This window comes from Octopus bimaculoides, chromosome 10 (assembly GCF_046866305.1).
Source record: "Octopus bimaculoides isolate indiv1 chromosome 10, ASM4686630v1, whole genome shotgun sequence".
In the NCBI taxonomy this organism is placed as follows: Eukaryota; Metazoa; Mollusca; class Cephalopoda; order Octopoda; family Octopodidae; genus Octopus; species Octopus bimaculoides.
The window spans coordinates 15,869,677-15,885,924 of NC_142937.1; the positions used below are offsets into that span (position 1 = coordinate 15,869,677).

Genomic DNA, 16,248 nt, shown 5'->3' on the forward strand with positions numbered 1-16,248 from the left:
AAGTGAACATTTATATACATACATACATACATATATATATATACATACATACACATACATATATATACATACATACACATACATATATATAAACATACATATATATAAAGGGCATTAACTGTGTAGTAATGCCTCACGCTTCGAGGGACTAAATAAGTCAAAAACTACCAAAAAATAAGCAACATGTTGCTTATTTTTTGGTAGTTTTTGACTTATTTAGTCCCTCGAAGCGTGAGGCGTTACTACACAGTTAATGCCCTTTATATAAATTATATATATTTATGGAAAAAAATGATGAATTTTCTTTCATTATGAGGTTTTTTTCACGCTGACTACTTGATAAATTCTTATAAAGATTTTATCCTATATTATATTATACATACATATATATATATATATATATATACATACATACATACATACATACATACATACACACACACACACACACACACACAGTTGTATGTCATACAGACAAATATTTCTATAAAGCATACAAGCATTTAATTGATTGATAAATTTCAAATAAGACCACTAACCTGTTGCATGAAAAGACCTTGCTCGCCCTTTTCAGCAAATCTCGGAAAAGTCATTTGCAAGACATTCAGGAAAAATAATGGTGAAATAGCAGTTGATTCTAAATTCATCAGGTTGAACAGGTCTTGCATTGCTTTGAAGAGAGAAGAAACCAATATTGTTACACACGTTTAGTATTATATATATATATATATCTCATAGTATCATGTGATCAACCAGACTATCAGATGTTGTAACACATTGCTAGTCACAATGTGCTCTGCATTGTTTTAGCTTTCAAATGATGTCATCCTATTGGGCAGGCAAGGCCAACATTCCCCTTGAACTCAATGTCAGCTCATTACAGCAGATTGGACTGGAGCAATGTGAAATGAAGAGTTTTGCTTAAGAACACAACAGGCAGCTAGTCTGGGAGTTGAAACCATAATCTCATGATTGTGAGTACAATAATACCAGTTAAACCCATTCCTCCTACGTTATCTTATATTGTTCACTGTATTTACTATATATATATATATATATATATATATATATATATATAGTAAATACTTTACAATAGCACACTTGTGTGTTATAGTAAAGTTTCTAGGTTAGCACAGATGTTATATTATAGTTTGCCATGGTAAATTATAATGCCTAGCTGTTAGCAGGAAAGGTTTCTTTTTCCCTCTTTCAAGGACCATCCACTTCATAAATAAAGGACTTGTTGTGGAAACCAAAACAACTATGCAAATAAAAGAACTATTAAATACCTCGAGTTATTGAACCCGCAGGAGTGGTGTTCCTGTTCCGAGGATGACTAAAAGAAAGAAAAAACAGAAATATTTAAATGAGCAAATAACATCCACCTAACTTTCTTTATATTGAGGCAGTTTTCTCCTTTCCCATATTTTGTGTTTAAAATGGTATCAACAAAGAAATAACAATGATACTTCATACTTCCAATTTCCCACAAGGTTCCACAACATTAGAAACTGTTAGAAGACTATTTCCAGAAATACAAACACATCACTGAAAGAATACATACAACCAATGGAAAACATGAAAAGTCAACTAATGAACAAACCCCCTTACTTAACGACTCACATCAATGAATATTAATTGTCACTCGTTTATGACTCTGAGGGTTCCAGTCAGTCCAATCAATGGAGCAGCCTGTTCGTGAAATTGACATGCAAGTAGCTGAACACTCCACAGACAGGAATACCCTTAATGTAGTCATCAAGGAGATTCAGCATGACACATTGTGACAAAGCTGGCCTTTGAAATACAGGTACAACTCATTTTTGCCAGCTTAGTGGACTGGAACAACATGAAGACAAAGTGCCTCACTCAAAGACACAATGCACCATCAGGAATTAAACTTGTGTCCTTACAATCATGAGCCAAATACCCTCACTAAACCACACATCTTCACTCAACGAATATATATATATATATATATATATATATATATATATATATATATATATATATATATATATATAAATTCCAAGAAAGTTAGAAGTTGTGAATCTAACCAACTAAGGGATAATATCTATCCAATATTGCTGCTGGTAGAATACCCAATTATTAATACACAAGTGTTTTTTCATTGCATAGCAATTACACTACTGAATGTAATAAATGGGTGAGGGTAAAAAGTTGTTTTACCCTTAATTTATATGGCAATAAGAAAATGGGGGGGGGGGGAATCAAGAGTTGGTATTCATCAACTTTTAGACATTAGATTATGTGTATTTATTTTTTAAAAAAACAACAATTATAACAATATACATACATGTATAACATTATGCTTTACATATATAAAAATACCAGTAATTATTAAGATATATATATATATATATATATATATATATATATATATATATATATATATAAACACCACTAATACCAAGTTGTAACCGTTTCAATAATATATATATATCATCATCACTTAATATCTATTTGCCATGCTGGTGATTTGACAGCATCTGGCCAGTCAGAAAGCTGAACCAGGCTCCAATTGTCTGTTTTTGCATGGTTTCTATGGCTACAGGCCCTTCCTAATGCCAACTACTTTACACAACACACTTATATAGGACATATTGTCCTATATTGTCCCTGATTGTCTATGACAATAAAAAAGAACATGATTGCAGTCAGATCATACTTTTGCATTGTAATTGACATTAGGATAAAAAACAACAATTATTGGCTGCAAACCTGGCTATTGCCACCCATGATGCAGAGAAGCAGAAGATAAATACGGGAGCCTGACCAGCAGCTATCAGTTTGTGCCAGTTGCCATTGATACTTCAGGTGTTCGTGGACCCCACACTGATTTCCTTCACAAAATTGGGATGACTGCAACCTGTCTGAGAAATGAGCTCCACAAAGTGAGGTGGCTGTTGCAGCGAGTGTTGCTGGCCAATTTTCTGCAGCAATGCCTTTGCAATCTTGTCTGAAAGGCATGGTTGAACATGCTATTTGTGCCAGGGTGTACAACCTATTAATCCCTCCACCCCCATCTTCTGCTGCTTAATCCCTACAACCTTTTTTCTTTTCCTTTGTTTCCTTGGTGAAGTACTTATGGTGTGTTTGTTCTTGATAATTTGTCTTTCTTTTCTTCCTGTAAAAATCTGTTGACATTAAACAAATACACCAGACTATATACACAGTAAGTCCGTTAACAAATGACAAATTGAAGAGAAGTCATTACAAGACACTAACCTCTTCAGGCACTCCTTAAGTTCTGGAATAGCACGAAGACATTGTAATGTGGCGTTCATATAACAAGTGTTACCAAGATTTGATAATCCTGGAGGAAGTTCCAGCTGGAAATGAAGAGAAAAAGAACAAGTTAGGTATGAAGAGCTACAAAAGATTTTTATGGAAATGAAAAAATTATGAAACATTTTTGAGAAACAATCAGAAGAGGTTTTCCGTAATCGTTCATGAATCACTGATTATATGCAATTTACATTAAACAAAAATTCTCTGTTTAGTGTAAAATTGTACAAAGTATATATACAGATTATCATTTTATCCTTTGTTTCTCTGTGATGGTAACAGTAAGTCAATCAGCCTGCTGGCAATCAATATTGTTTGTGTTAAATAACCAATGCTACAAAGAAGAGTTATTACACTTTGGCAAGTATCAGGATATCACTTTCCAAATGGGACGATGATAGTCAGAAGGTATTCTTGTAATATCAGTCCTGTTGTCGGATTCCAGTGGTGAAATTATGAAATATGCAGAAGGAAAGACAATAAGAAACTCTTTGGATTTTCTCCAACCACTACCAAATCATTCTTCATCCTTTTTTTTTTTTTTAACTCATTGCATTGATGATATGCAATTAAATCACACCAAAGATCAGTCAAATTCTTTTGGATTTCTGCCTCAACTTGAATGGACAACACTTCAGATGAATTCTAAATCCAATCTGGAATATTGTGGTTAAAAAGATGATTAACCCTTTTAACATTCAGATTGCTTTGTCAAATATAATGCTTATTTATTCACATTGTTTTGAATTAATTAAGCATTATTTTGTAGCTTTGAGATTTCTATGACACAATCGTTTATTTTTAGAATGATTATGCAGGGTAGGTGTAGACATCTTGGCTTTTACAATGAAAAAGATGGTTAGTTTTGAGGAACCACAATGGGTAACAACACACCGTAAGACCAAGTCCAACCAATGCCAATTTGGAAAAACAAACATAAAATGATAAAGATGATATAACACCAAAAGGAGCTGATATATTTAGACACAATAAAGAAACTGAAATAGGGTTTAACTTACTGCTGTAGCCAGTTCCTGTTCATTCATGTCTTCAAGAAATACGGTCTTCTCTGTTGGTTCAGCAGGCAAGGCATCAGCAGACCCCATCATCAAAAACGTAATCCCCTGAAGTGGAGACAAGATTATGAAACAGGGTTACATGGAAGGTTTGTTAGTATTAATTAGTTCAGTTCTAATTATGCAGCCTGAAAAAAAAGAAGCAACTAATCCCACAATCAATGTTGAATGAACAAATTTGTCAGACACAGCCAAAGATGTTTAGTCCCGAGACTAATCACAAAAAACTGAATATTGGTTATGGCCATGCTGTTATCTTCCTGATGACAGCAATAAAAAGAAATCTACTCGAAATATTCAGAAGACAAACATTAACCCTTCTGATACCAACTCACCTGTGGATCAATGATACAACTTCTTTATCTCTCACTGTTCGTTGTGTTCTTTTAATCATTGCCGGCCCCCAAACCTTATATGTGCACTCTTTCTGCACCTCTTATATTAACTCTACTTGATTTCTCTTTTACTTTCTCCTCTCTCTAAACACAACGTAAAGCACAAGTGGAGAAATCAATCAACATTTATGTCAGCTGTTATTGTATATATCAGATATGAGGCATTCACATCTAGATCTTGCATGTGAATTTAGTTTTCATTTCAAGAAGTTTCTCACTACAGGTAAATATTAGAGATATAATGTAGAAAAGGTGTAGGTAGAAACTCCGTAAGATGTACCCGGTGTAAGCTATGGACACATAAGAGGTGCAGCATTATCAGAGGAAGGTTAACTGGGAAGATAGTTTTTGTGTGTGGCAAATGCACAGGGGGCAATAAACACCGAAGATGTACAGAAAACAGATTCTATCACATGCCAGGGGAAGAAACTAGAAGTAGTTGATACCTAGGTGACCAAGTCTGTAGTGTGGGTGGATGCTCAGAGAATAGCCACTAGAATAAGAATAGCCTGGGCAAAGTTTAGAAAGCTGCTACTTCTGCTGGTAACAAAGGGCCTCTCGCTCAGAGTGAAAGGTAGACTGTATAACACATGTGTGCGAACAGCCATGCTACACAGCAGTGAAACATGGGCCATGACAGTTGAGGACATACATAGGCTTGAAAGAAATGAAGCTAGCATGCTTTGCTGGATGTGTAATGTCAGTGTGCATGTACGACAGAGGGTAAGTGTCTTGAGAGAAAAGTTAGGCATAAGAGGCATCAGATGTGGTGAGCAAGAGAGACAACTGCAGTGGTATAGTCATGTGATGAGTATGGATGAGGAGGGCTGTGTGAAGAAGTATCACACTATAACAGTGGAAGGAAGCCGTAGAAGAGGGAGACCCAGGAAGGAATGGGATGAGGTGGTGAAGCACGACCTTCAAACATTGGGCATCACAGAAGCAATGACAAGTGACCAAGACCTTTGAAGATATGATGTGAATGAGAAGACCCAACAAGTGAGATCACAGTGTCGCATAACCAGCCCATTTAAAAGTACCCTTGAATCGTCAGGTGACACGTTGTGCTTGAGAAGGCCTGTTGAGTCAAGTGAAATTGAATTGTGGCCAATGACCAGGCAAGTAAAGTGAGATCACAACCGTGGCCCAATACCAGTGTCACATAGCCAGCCCATTTAAAAATACCTTTGAATTGTCAGGCAATATGCTGTGCTTGAGAAGACCTATTGAGTCAAGGAAAATTGAAATCAAAACGGAAATCGTAGTTGTGGCCAACGCTAGTGTCACCTGACTGGCACCCGTGTTGATGGCATGTAATAAGCACCATTCAAGTGTGGGTCGATGACAGTGTCGCCCGACTGGCTCCCTGTGCCGGTGGCACGTAAAAAGCAGCATTCGAATGTGGTCGATGCCAGTGTTCCCCCAACCCCGACTTGCTCTTGTGCTGGTGACATGTAAAAAGCACCATCCGAATGTGGTCAATGCCAGTGCCACCTGACTGGCTCCCGTGCTGGTGGCATGTAAAAAGCACCCACTACACTCTCAGAGTGGTTGGTGTTAGAAAGGGCATTCAGCTGTAGAAACACTGCCAGATCAGGTTGGAGCTTGGTGCAGCCTACTGGCTTGCCAGTCCTCAGTCAAACCATCCAACCCATGCCAGCATGGAAAACGGGCATTAAACGATGATGATGATGAATGCCAGAAAAATTAAATTTCAGAAGCATACTTGCCAGGCAAGTGATCTAATCTGTATGTTGATTGTAAAGCAATTATAATGTAAAGTAAAACCATCAGTGACTAGATTGCAGTTGGTGTGAAGATAATTTTGACACCAAATCAGATGAATGTTTAAGCTAAGTGAAGTTAATGTTTTTGAATGGCTAAAGGCTTTTCAATTATAATATTCATAATTCTTATAATCATCTTTTTATATTTATTTTTAAAATTAAATGACCAAAATAAGTCCAACTTACATCTTTCAGTTTCACATTTCCCCAGTCTTCATCCTGGAGTAAAAAAAAAAAAATTGAAAAAATTCACAGCATTAAAAAAAAATGTTTAGGAAACAATAGTGCTTTTAAGAAATCAGTCAATCTCCTTAATGTAAAATCTTGCTCAACAAACCAACAAACTCCAATTTTACTTTAGAAAGGGGAACCACAAGTATCAGGTTCTAAATCTTTAGAGTAGAACCCACAATAAAGATATGATAGCAATGGTGCCTTCAGTGTTCCTTTCAATCAGTTTAGCTATTTTTTGCCTTAGGTTTGATTAAACAGAACTGATTAGAACTATTAAGTTACACTGTCATTATATATATATATATATATATATATATATATATATATATATATATATATATTTACTAAGGGAAACATCACCCTCCAAGGAGCTTTTCTATACTTGCAGTGTGGCAGATTTTCTACAACTGTATGCTCTTCCTGTCACAGTGATCACTTGGTCACTGCAGTAGGCTAAAATATACCACAAAAACTTATAATTAGTAAAGACAGTCATTCTCATTAAGGAAATAAGAAAGACTTTTCATGACATTTACCAACATAACTCCATGTGATATCTTCAGCCATTATCAATATTTGGTACATAAATTGAGAAGCCATTACACAGAGTAAACTGAAATAACTTCCCATAGAGTCTGATAGCTCACTATTTAGTTAGATTTGTCTGCCTTTTTATATATCATTGGCAAAAAAGTTCAAGGACATTCTATAAACCATTTGGTGAGATTTCAAGCTCACCAGTCAATCTGATTGGTTGAGCGACAATCGTGAACTTAATGCCTTTTATGGCAGCCATGGTTTGACGCTGGGAAATATGTGATAGATCAAAACACAGGCTCATCTTGTTACAATCTTAACCACTCAGCTATACTAAGCTTTCAGTATTTCAGTTTTACAAATCAGAAATAATGTCTTGTTTTGTTTTCAAGAAAAAGGAGGAAAAAGTAAACAGCCAAAACAGAAACAGTCAGTAATAGACTCAGATGTATGTAGAGAGACAAACCTTGAGGATAACTCCTTTTGTTAGTACTTTCTGCCGACTTGGTTGTACACCGGTGAGGGCAAACAGCTGAGCTTTGAACTGGATAGGGGTCTCATCAGCATCACATTCAATGTCATTGAATTTTTCCTTTCCCCATTTCACATGAACTGGAAACAAAAACAACAATACAAATTATTATAATCCATAATTTTCTAAAACACAAATAACAAACAAATATGTAAGATTCCAAATGACATTTACAAGGAAATACAACATAAGAATAAGTTTTACATATTCTTATCTTGCTGTAGATTTTTTTCCTTTTTTTTTTTTCTTACCTGACTTAAGTGAAATTAGAAAAACTGAAATGACTCAAGTCAATGAGGAACACAGTATTGTCATTAACAAATCTACAAGAAACAGCAACTAAATCTCCCTTAAATCACACCCGACATTACATGATGTAGTTTTAAAAAAACAGTATCTGAAAAAAGACTGGTCATGGCTGGCCTGGGGCTAAATAACAGACACATGTCTCTAGTGTGCTCCTTTTATCAATAAAAACTACTACTTCCCAACTACATGGCTTCAGGTTCCATCTCACTGCATGGCAACTTAGGCAAGTGTCTTCTACTATAGGTATGGGTTCAACTCCCAACACATTTTTTCCCCATCAGGGGGTTTATATTCCCTAATATTAGACTATTTTCTGTAGTCAATATATGGTGAAAGCTTATAATTAGATTTACAAAAATTTTCACTTATCACTGTTTCTTAACTAACACACAATATACAGTGGTCCTCAAAATTATTCATACCCCATGGAAACTAACATCTTTTATTTTTTTAGATTCTTCATTTGTAAAAGCTGTCATGTTGGTACTTCCTGTGAATCTTTTGTCAACTTGCTGCTATGCACAAATCCCCATATGAGTTGGCTAAACTTCACTTGCATAATAATAGATATGGCCTAAAGTTCTTTTTTGCACATATTCAGAATTAGTCACACCCCAGTTTTCACTTCCTGTGAATACGCTAATCTTTGTCCTATTTCCAGAAGAGTATAAATAGAGTATGAATAAAGGAAAAGTGTTCTGGTCATACTCAGTTTCTGATCATCATGGCCAAGAAGAAGGAGCTCAGTGAGGACCTATGTCAACGTTTTGTGCAGTGAAGGAAAGGGTTACAAAGCCATTTCAAAGCAGTATGATGTGGCAACTGTCCAGAGCATAAACAACAAGCACAAGAGATTCAACAGTTAAAAACCTCAGTGGGTGTGGCAGGAAGCATTGAGCGAATCTTGCACAGAGGAGGTCTCCACGAATGTAGGCCTTGGAAGACGCCACTGCTCAGGAAGAAACATCTGGAGGCTTGCCTGACCACTTCAGACTACATCATCCAACATGTCCTTTAAGGCAATAGAGAGTGAGATGAAATTTGGCTGCTGTTTCTAGCAGGTCGAGCAACAACATACAGGCGCTTCGTTGACTGTGTGTGTGTGTGTGTGTGTGTGTGTGTGTGTGTGTAACTAAATAACAAATCGATCGATAACATCAGTAACTTTGAGATGAGTAAGGCCGACTCCCTAATTCAATAAAATCTTGCTTTTACTCATTCCAACATCAAACGGGTGGTTATCAGTGCACACCCCACCAAAACGGAAAACGATCAGACCCCCCAGCTCATCGGTCAAACTGGTTGACAGTGTGTGTATGGGATATTTGTTTGGACAGCTACGACTAACCAGAGAGAACAACGGATTATTGATTTCTTATATAACAACTACGAAGATGCAGAATTATAGAGAAGGGGTTGACGGTGGAACAAGTAGCTTCTGTGATACTCATGCCTTTCTCGATAAATCTAGTAACATCTCGAAACATACCTACACAAATCACCGCCTGTCGACTTTGTTTCTTCATACCGTTCAGGAAAATATTTCCTAATGAAATCGTCTACAAATACCTATCAAATGAAGTAGGTTACGACTATATAGAAATTTAATGTGAAAAAGAAATTGGTGGGCGAGCACACATTACATTTTTTTTTTTTTAAATTTCCAGTATCAATTTGTAGATAAGTGATGTATGTCAGCATATATGTGTACGCACCCACCATTTTTTTTTTTTTTTTTGTCATTAAATCCTGATAACGAAATTTACACCATCTGAAAGGTATTTGTAGAAAACTTCATTTTAAAATGTTCATTTTTCTGAAAGCTATGAGGAAACAAAGTCGATGGGGAAAAGTACACTTGTGTAGTTATGCCCAATTCGAAATGAATTCAAACTGATTTCGCTCGAAAATTGTAAGAGTCAGTCAATCTCTCGTTATATATATATATATATATATATATATATATATATATACACACCCACACACAAAGGACTATTCATTCCCGCTCAACCCTACTGTGCATGCACTATGACATGGTTTCATACTTTTAAGACAAACAAATTTCGCATCAACAAAACTTATACATAAACTAATAGGGAACGTGGTACAAACATAAACGTTAAGAGTTCAATTCTTTTCGGGATAACTTGCATTCCGTCCTTTTGAAAATGCAAAAAAAAAAATTAATAAAAATAAAAACAAAGGTTCCTGCAATCTACGGATCTCACCATACACCACTTCACTAATAACATGTCTTACGCAGCATAAAGTACACAAACATACATCTTCATAAATAACCGGAACCTCATGGTTCCTTGTCGAGAATCCTATGCTGAAATAGTCGTACCTCCTGTTCAGATAACAACCATATCGCAAAACCTTAAACAAGTCTACCTTTTGGTATAAAGGAAATATATTTAGGTTTGCTTTTCTTTTGTCATGTTCTTTTAATCGACGATGAAGGATTTTTCTAAAAGCCGACACATTTGTAATGAGTTCTTGCAGTTATATGAAGGTAATTTCCAATTCAATGGCCGAGTACTCTCGTTTTATAGCCTCTGTGTGTGTGTGTGTAAAATCATTGAAAAAAAATGCTTCCCCTCCTTTAGATGTTCACATAATTGTAATCAATACCCTTGAAAAAGTATCTGCAAAATTTCATTTAAGAATATGTACTTCTCAGAAAGTTACAAGGAAACTAAGTCATTGGGAGCACTGAACTGTAGGCATGCCCTTAATCAAAGGGATATACGCTAGCCAGATTGCAAAATGTTGAACGATATCTACACAAACTAGAATCTGTTACTAGAAAAAGCTGTCCAATCGAAGATAATTTATCGGTTCAAAGATGGACTCTATAGACATAGATTAAGGATATCCTCACTTTCGAGACCCTAAATTCTAAAGACTGTGCTTTTACTCATGTAGATATGTGTGCGTGAAAAAATGAAATTTTTTTTCATTCATCTCATATTTGTATAAACTAGTTTATCTATGTATCGCTATCTTAATATAAGCATGTGTAAGTGCGATTCTGAATTTAAATGGGTAAAGAAGAACGACTCGAAACTTCAAACATTCTTTTTTTTTTTCAAATTACATCAACACACTTATGATCTATATCCCCGAAAATACTGTTCTGCAAAATTTTATTCAAAAACAAGTTTTTTCGGAAAGTTACGAGGCAACAAAGTCGATGGGGCACCAATCTATAGTTATATATACACACACTCACTCCAACACTATTTACAATGGAATAAATGACCAAAATAAATATAATTCACAGAGAAGCCATGAGTAAACGTGTTACACATTTTTTAAAAAGAATTTGTCCTTAAAACGATAAATGGTGTTCGTTTAAATAACGAGGGAAGAAAACATCAAAGATGGTAGGAGATGAAATGGTGAGTCGGAAGAGGTCCAAGGAGGGGAGAAAACGGTTACAGGAGCCAACTGTGAATTGAACAAGACTAATAAAACAATGATTTCGGCATCACAACTTCCCAGGACAAACATATGGAGAAATATTTAAGAAAAATAGATAAGTTTTTAAATAATAAAGTCGGTTAGTGTGTGTGTGTGTATGCACATATATATGAACGTATACAAATAAGTACATATATACACAGATACTTATGCCAACATCCGTATGTAAACGTAGTATATGAATGTATATAAACATACATTCATATAGACATATATACAGGTATGGGTGTGTATGTATATATATATACATATATATATATATATATATACACACATACACATATACATATATATATATATATATATATATATATATATATACACACACACACAAATATATGTATATATACACATATATACCTATACATGTATTTACGTGTACACTATGGAATCCGGACGTTGAATGATAATACATTACATATAATATATACATACATTATAAAATATAAATTCTATGTACACACACAGACACACACACTGTTGTTAAATGAAATTGCGGGACAAACACGGAGCAGACATAAAACGATTATAAGGTTAAGAGATGGACTTTCTCTGGTAATTTATTCACAGGTGTAACCTTTTACGCTAAGAATATAGTGCAGAGAATGAATGACCAGCTACACAACGATAATATGAAGTATATATATGTTACCTTTGTAGGTCGGCATTGTCCCTTAATAAAACAAGTCACCCAACTTGAATGCGGGCGCGCGCACAAGAAATATGAACACCAAGTTTGGCGCATGCGTAGTAGCATTACATTATAGCGAAAATATGTCATGGATTTATTAACGAAACGTAAACTGATGTTGAGGGTAAAATATTTGATGGGTTCGTTGGGGGGGGGGGGGCGTGATGATAGAAGTGGGTATTGTTCTGTTTTCGTTTCAGTCACGTTTTAAGGGTGCTTTACGGAGTATTAGGTAATCTTTCGGTTTATGATCACGAAGTGAAAGAGGAAAATTGGCATTGAAATTTTGAAAAAATTATTTAAATTTTGGAAAACAAATGAAATTATTTTTTAAAAATTGAAATTTTGGAAAACAAATGAAATTTTGAAAAAAAATGCAATTTTGAAGAATATCTTCAGTACCAAAGTATCCATATTTTTAAACTGGAATGCCCAGGAAAAAAAAAATTTTATTAAAAAGAAAAAACTGAGATGGGAAAGAGATTAGATTTATTTTTTTTACTTTTGTGAAAGCATAATCTTTACTTATGGAAACATAAGAATCCAAAGACATTCATCAAAAAATTGAGGTGGAGCGTCTATTTAACATGTTCACCTGGATATCACTAAAAATATCAATATTTTCCATTATTAGCAACAGAAGCAGTATTATTAGCAAAAGATAATCTTTATATCTAACTTAACATGGATGCCTTGTTAGAACACCGAATACTGCATTGATTAGCCATGAGAGATCCTCTCATATAGGTGCTTTGTTCATTAAAGCTCACACATAGATCATAGCAGACGAGAATCTTCTGTCATGGGCACCAAAATTCTTGTATCATGTGATTTCATTCAATTTGAAATCATCAGTGGGAGGCGTCTGTCATTGCATGCCAGTCAAATCTCGCTGCTATGGTATATAGAATATTGGCATCTTTTCAGGCACTGATGTCACAATATTTTCATTTCCAGTTAGTGATCAGAGACTGAAAGCACACTGAATGTTAAAATCAATGCTACTACTTGACTCATAATTTATTTTATCTTTTCTTTTGCTTATTGGACCATACTGGAGCACGGTCTTGGAGAATTTTTTAGTTGAATGAATCAACCACAGAACTTATTTTTCTTTAAACCTGGCACTCATTCTATCGCTTTCTTTTTCCAAACCACTAAACACTGGGGATGTAAACACACCAGAACAGGTTGTCAAGTCGTGGTGGCGGATAAACACAGCCACAAACATGCGCTCTCTCACACACACACACACACACACACACACATATGATGAGCTCCTTTCAGTTTCCATCTTTCAAATTCACTCACAAATTCACTGAGGTTATAGTGGAAGACATTTGCCCAAGGTGCCATTCAACCATGTGATTGGTAAGCTGACTTCTTTCCACACAGCCACTTCTGTGCCTATTTTATCAACCTCAGAAATATAATAATCAAAGGTAACTCAGAACATAAAGAGTAGGCTTCAATTCCAACTTTTATCTTTTACTTGTTTCAGTCATTAGACTGTGGTCATGCTGGAGCACCACCTTGAAGAATTTTAGTCAAATGAATCGATCCCAGTACTTATTTTTTTTAAGCCTGGTACCTATTCTATCATTCTTTTTTGCCAGACTGCTAAGTTACGAGGACATAAACACACCAACACCAGTTGTTAAGTAGTGGAATGAAGACAAACACAGACACAATGACACACATACGCACAAATACATATATATCTATACACACACACACACACATATATATATATATATATATATATATATATATATATATATATATATATATATATATATATATATACATATATATATATATATATATATATATATATATATACATACATATATGCATACACACACACATATATATATATATATACATGCATACAAACATACACACACATATATATATCTTTATATGTGTATAAATTGAGGATATAATCATTAAAATGATTATACCAGTGGCCAGTGTATAAAAAACAGCATAGCCGTAAAATTACTATGTAAGTATCATCATCGTCATCATCATCATCATTGGCGTTTAGCGTCCATTTTCCATGCTGGCATGGGTTGGACGGTTTGACTGAGGTCTGGAGAGCCAGTGGCTGCACCTGGCTCCAATCTGATCTGGCAATGTTTCTACAGCTGGATGCCTTTCCTAATGCCAACCATTCCAAGAGTGTAGTGGGTGCACATTTGGATAGTGCTATTTATATGCCACTGGCATGGGAGCCAGTCAGGGGGTACTGGCATCGGACACGTTCAGATGGTGCTTTTTATGTGCCACCGGCACAGGGCCCAATCAGGCAGGCTTGGCATCAGTCATGTTCGGATAGTATATAATTATAAATATATAATTATAATTAAGGGTGCTGGAGGGACAACACCAAAATGCTAGAAGCAGATATCAAATGTCTATAAACCACTCTAAATTTGTTCTCCTTTTTTGCAAAAGGCTGAATGCAAAGAAATGGGCTAGAAGAGCATATTGGCATTGTCCCTCCAGCGCCCTTAATTATAATCATATATTTATTATTTTATACTATTATATACTCTGAACCAAAATAAGGGATTTGCAGCATATTAGGAGGTCCATGCAAAAAATCCAAGTTTTTGTTTTCTTAGTGAAAATCATGCAGGTGTTAATATAGAAATTTACCATAATTTTGTTGTTATTTCGCCTCAAATCAACCCTGATACAGCAAACCTATCATCAAAGACATTCCAGCCTTCAGCAAACCATCTTTTTAGGGATAATCTAGGACATTACATACAATGGGCGTGTGATTTAGGTAGGGGGATACTTTGGCTGCTATTTTTAACGTGTTGAGTGACCAGATAGAGGCTCTTTCATTGGTTTGATTGCATGATGAGATTTTTTTACACATATATATATATATATATATATCATCGGCAGAAGTTAGAGAGTAAGTCAAAAGCTGAGAGCTTCGTGTATTGGCACTTATCAAACACGAATTTGGCCATTGTCACTCTGTAACTTCTGCCTATTATTAATGTGTGCATGTGTGTGTGTGTGTGTATATATATATATATATATAGATAGATAGATAGATAGATAGATAGATAGATAGATAGATAGATAGATAGATAGAGAGAGAGAGAGAAACAGATAGACAGATAGATAGATAGATAGATAGATACATACATAGATAGATAGATGAACACATTCTCATATATGTTGCTATAACAACATCTCTGGTTATTAAAGAAGGGTTTTGTTAGGGGGAGATTTTTAGTTTAAATTTTTCTGTTGACAGAGACTCATCGTTTTGTCAATGGACCCGGAAGTTGTTGTTCGCAAACAGCAGCAGTAATTTTCTCCAGCTGAATACACGTCATTGATTGGTTAAAATTACCCAAATACAACAACTTTAACACGCAATAACTTCTAAAATACAAAATTTTGTCAAAAACATTACGAGTAAACCCTGTTCTACGTGACACATTCTACCAGTATCTGAAGTTTCAAAGTGTTTAGTTAAAAAAAAATTAATTCAAAAATCTGTCCGTCAAATTGAATAGATCCAATTTTTGCGAATTTGTATTCTACACATGGGAATTCATATGATCATGCAAACACCAAAACCAAAAATTTGGGTGTGCGTGAGTCAAGGCCTATTTAGCTGTTATTTTTAGCACACCTCTCCACCACCTCGATAGGTGGAATATATTTGTAAGTACGAGCTTTCTCGCAAAGAAGTTCTCATGCTTGGTTTGTTACTATGGAAACAAGCATGAATGAGTCTGTGGCTTACGATAGGCTAAGATTACCAAAAATATTCAAACTTTAAAAGCTATTAACTTCTTATTTATTGATTTATTGCGAAAATGAATTTCATGGCATTGATCAGCATATAAAACTACAT

General features: G+C 35.1%; 1 protein-coding gene across 5 annotated transcripts in view; it reads right to left on the reverse strand.

The window, feature by feature from the left end:
- Nucleotides 1-16,248, reverse strand: part of LOC106879652 (ubiquitin carboxyl-terminal hydrolase 14) — a 39,025-nt gene that overhangs the window by 21,494 nt on the left and 1,283 nt on the right. The window contains exons 1-7 of one of the 5 annotated variants that reach the window (XM_014929317.3): nucleotides 12,318-12,381; nucleotides 7,805-7,950; nucleotides 6,754-6,786; nucleotides 4,329-4,433; nucleotides 3,250-3,353; nucleotides 1,290-1,336; nucleotides 540-670 (exon numbers count right to left, since the gene is read on the reverse strand). In XM_014929317.3, coding sequence (XP_014784803.1) covers nucleotides 540-670; nucleotides 1,290-1,336; nucleotides 3,250-3,353; nucleotides 4,329-4,433; nucleotides 6,754-6,786; nucleotides 7,805-7,950; nucleotides 12,318-12,333 — 582 coding nt within the window. In that variant the 5' untranslated portion in view covers nucleotides 12,334-12,381. Of the gene's footprint in view, nucleotides 1-539; nucleotides 671-1,289; nucleotides 1,337-3,249; nucleotides 3,354-4,328; nucleotides 4,434-6,753; nucleotides 6,787-7,804; nucleotides 7,951-8,121; nucleotides 10,038-10,526; nucleotides 11,030-12,317; nucleotides 12,382-16,248 lie in introns of those variants that run through there. The other 4 variants (XM_089358405.1, XM_089358403.1, XM_089358406.1 and 1 more) reach the window with 4 other exon arrangements.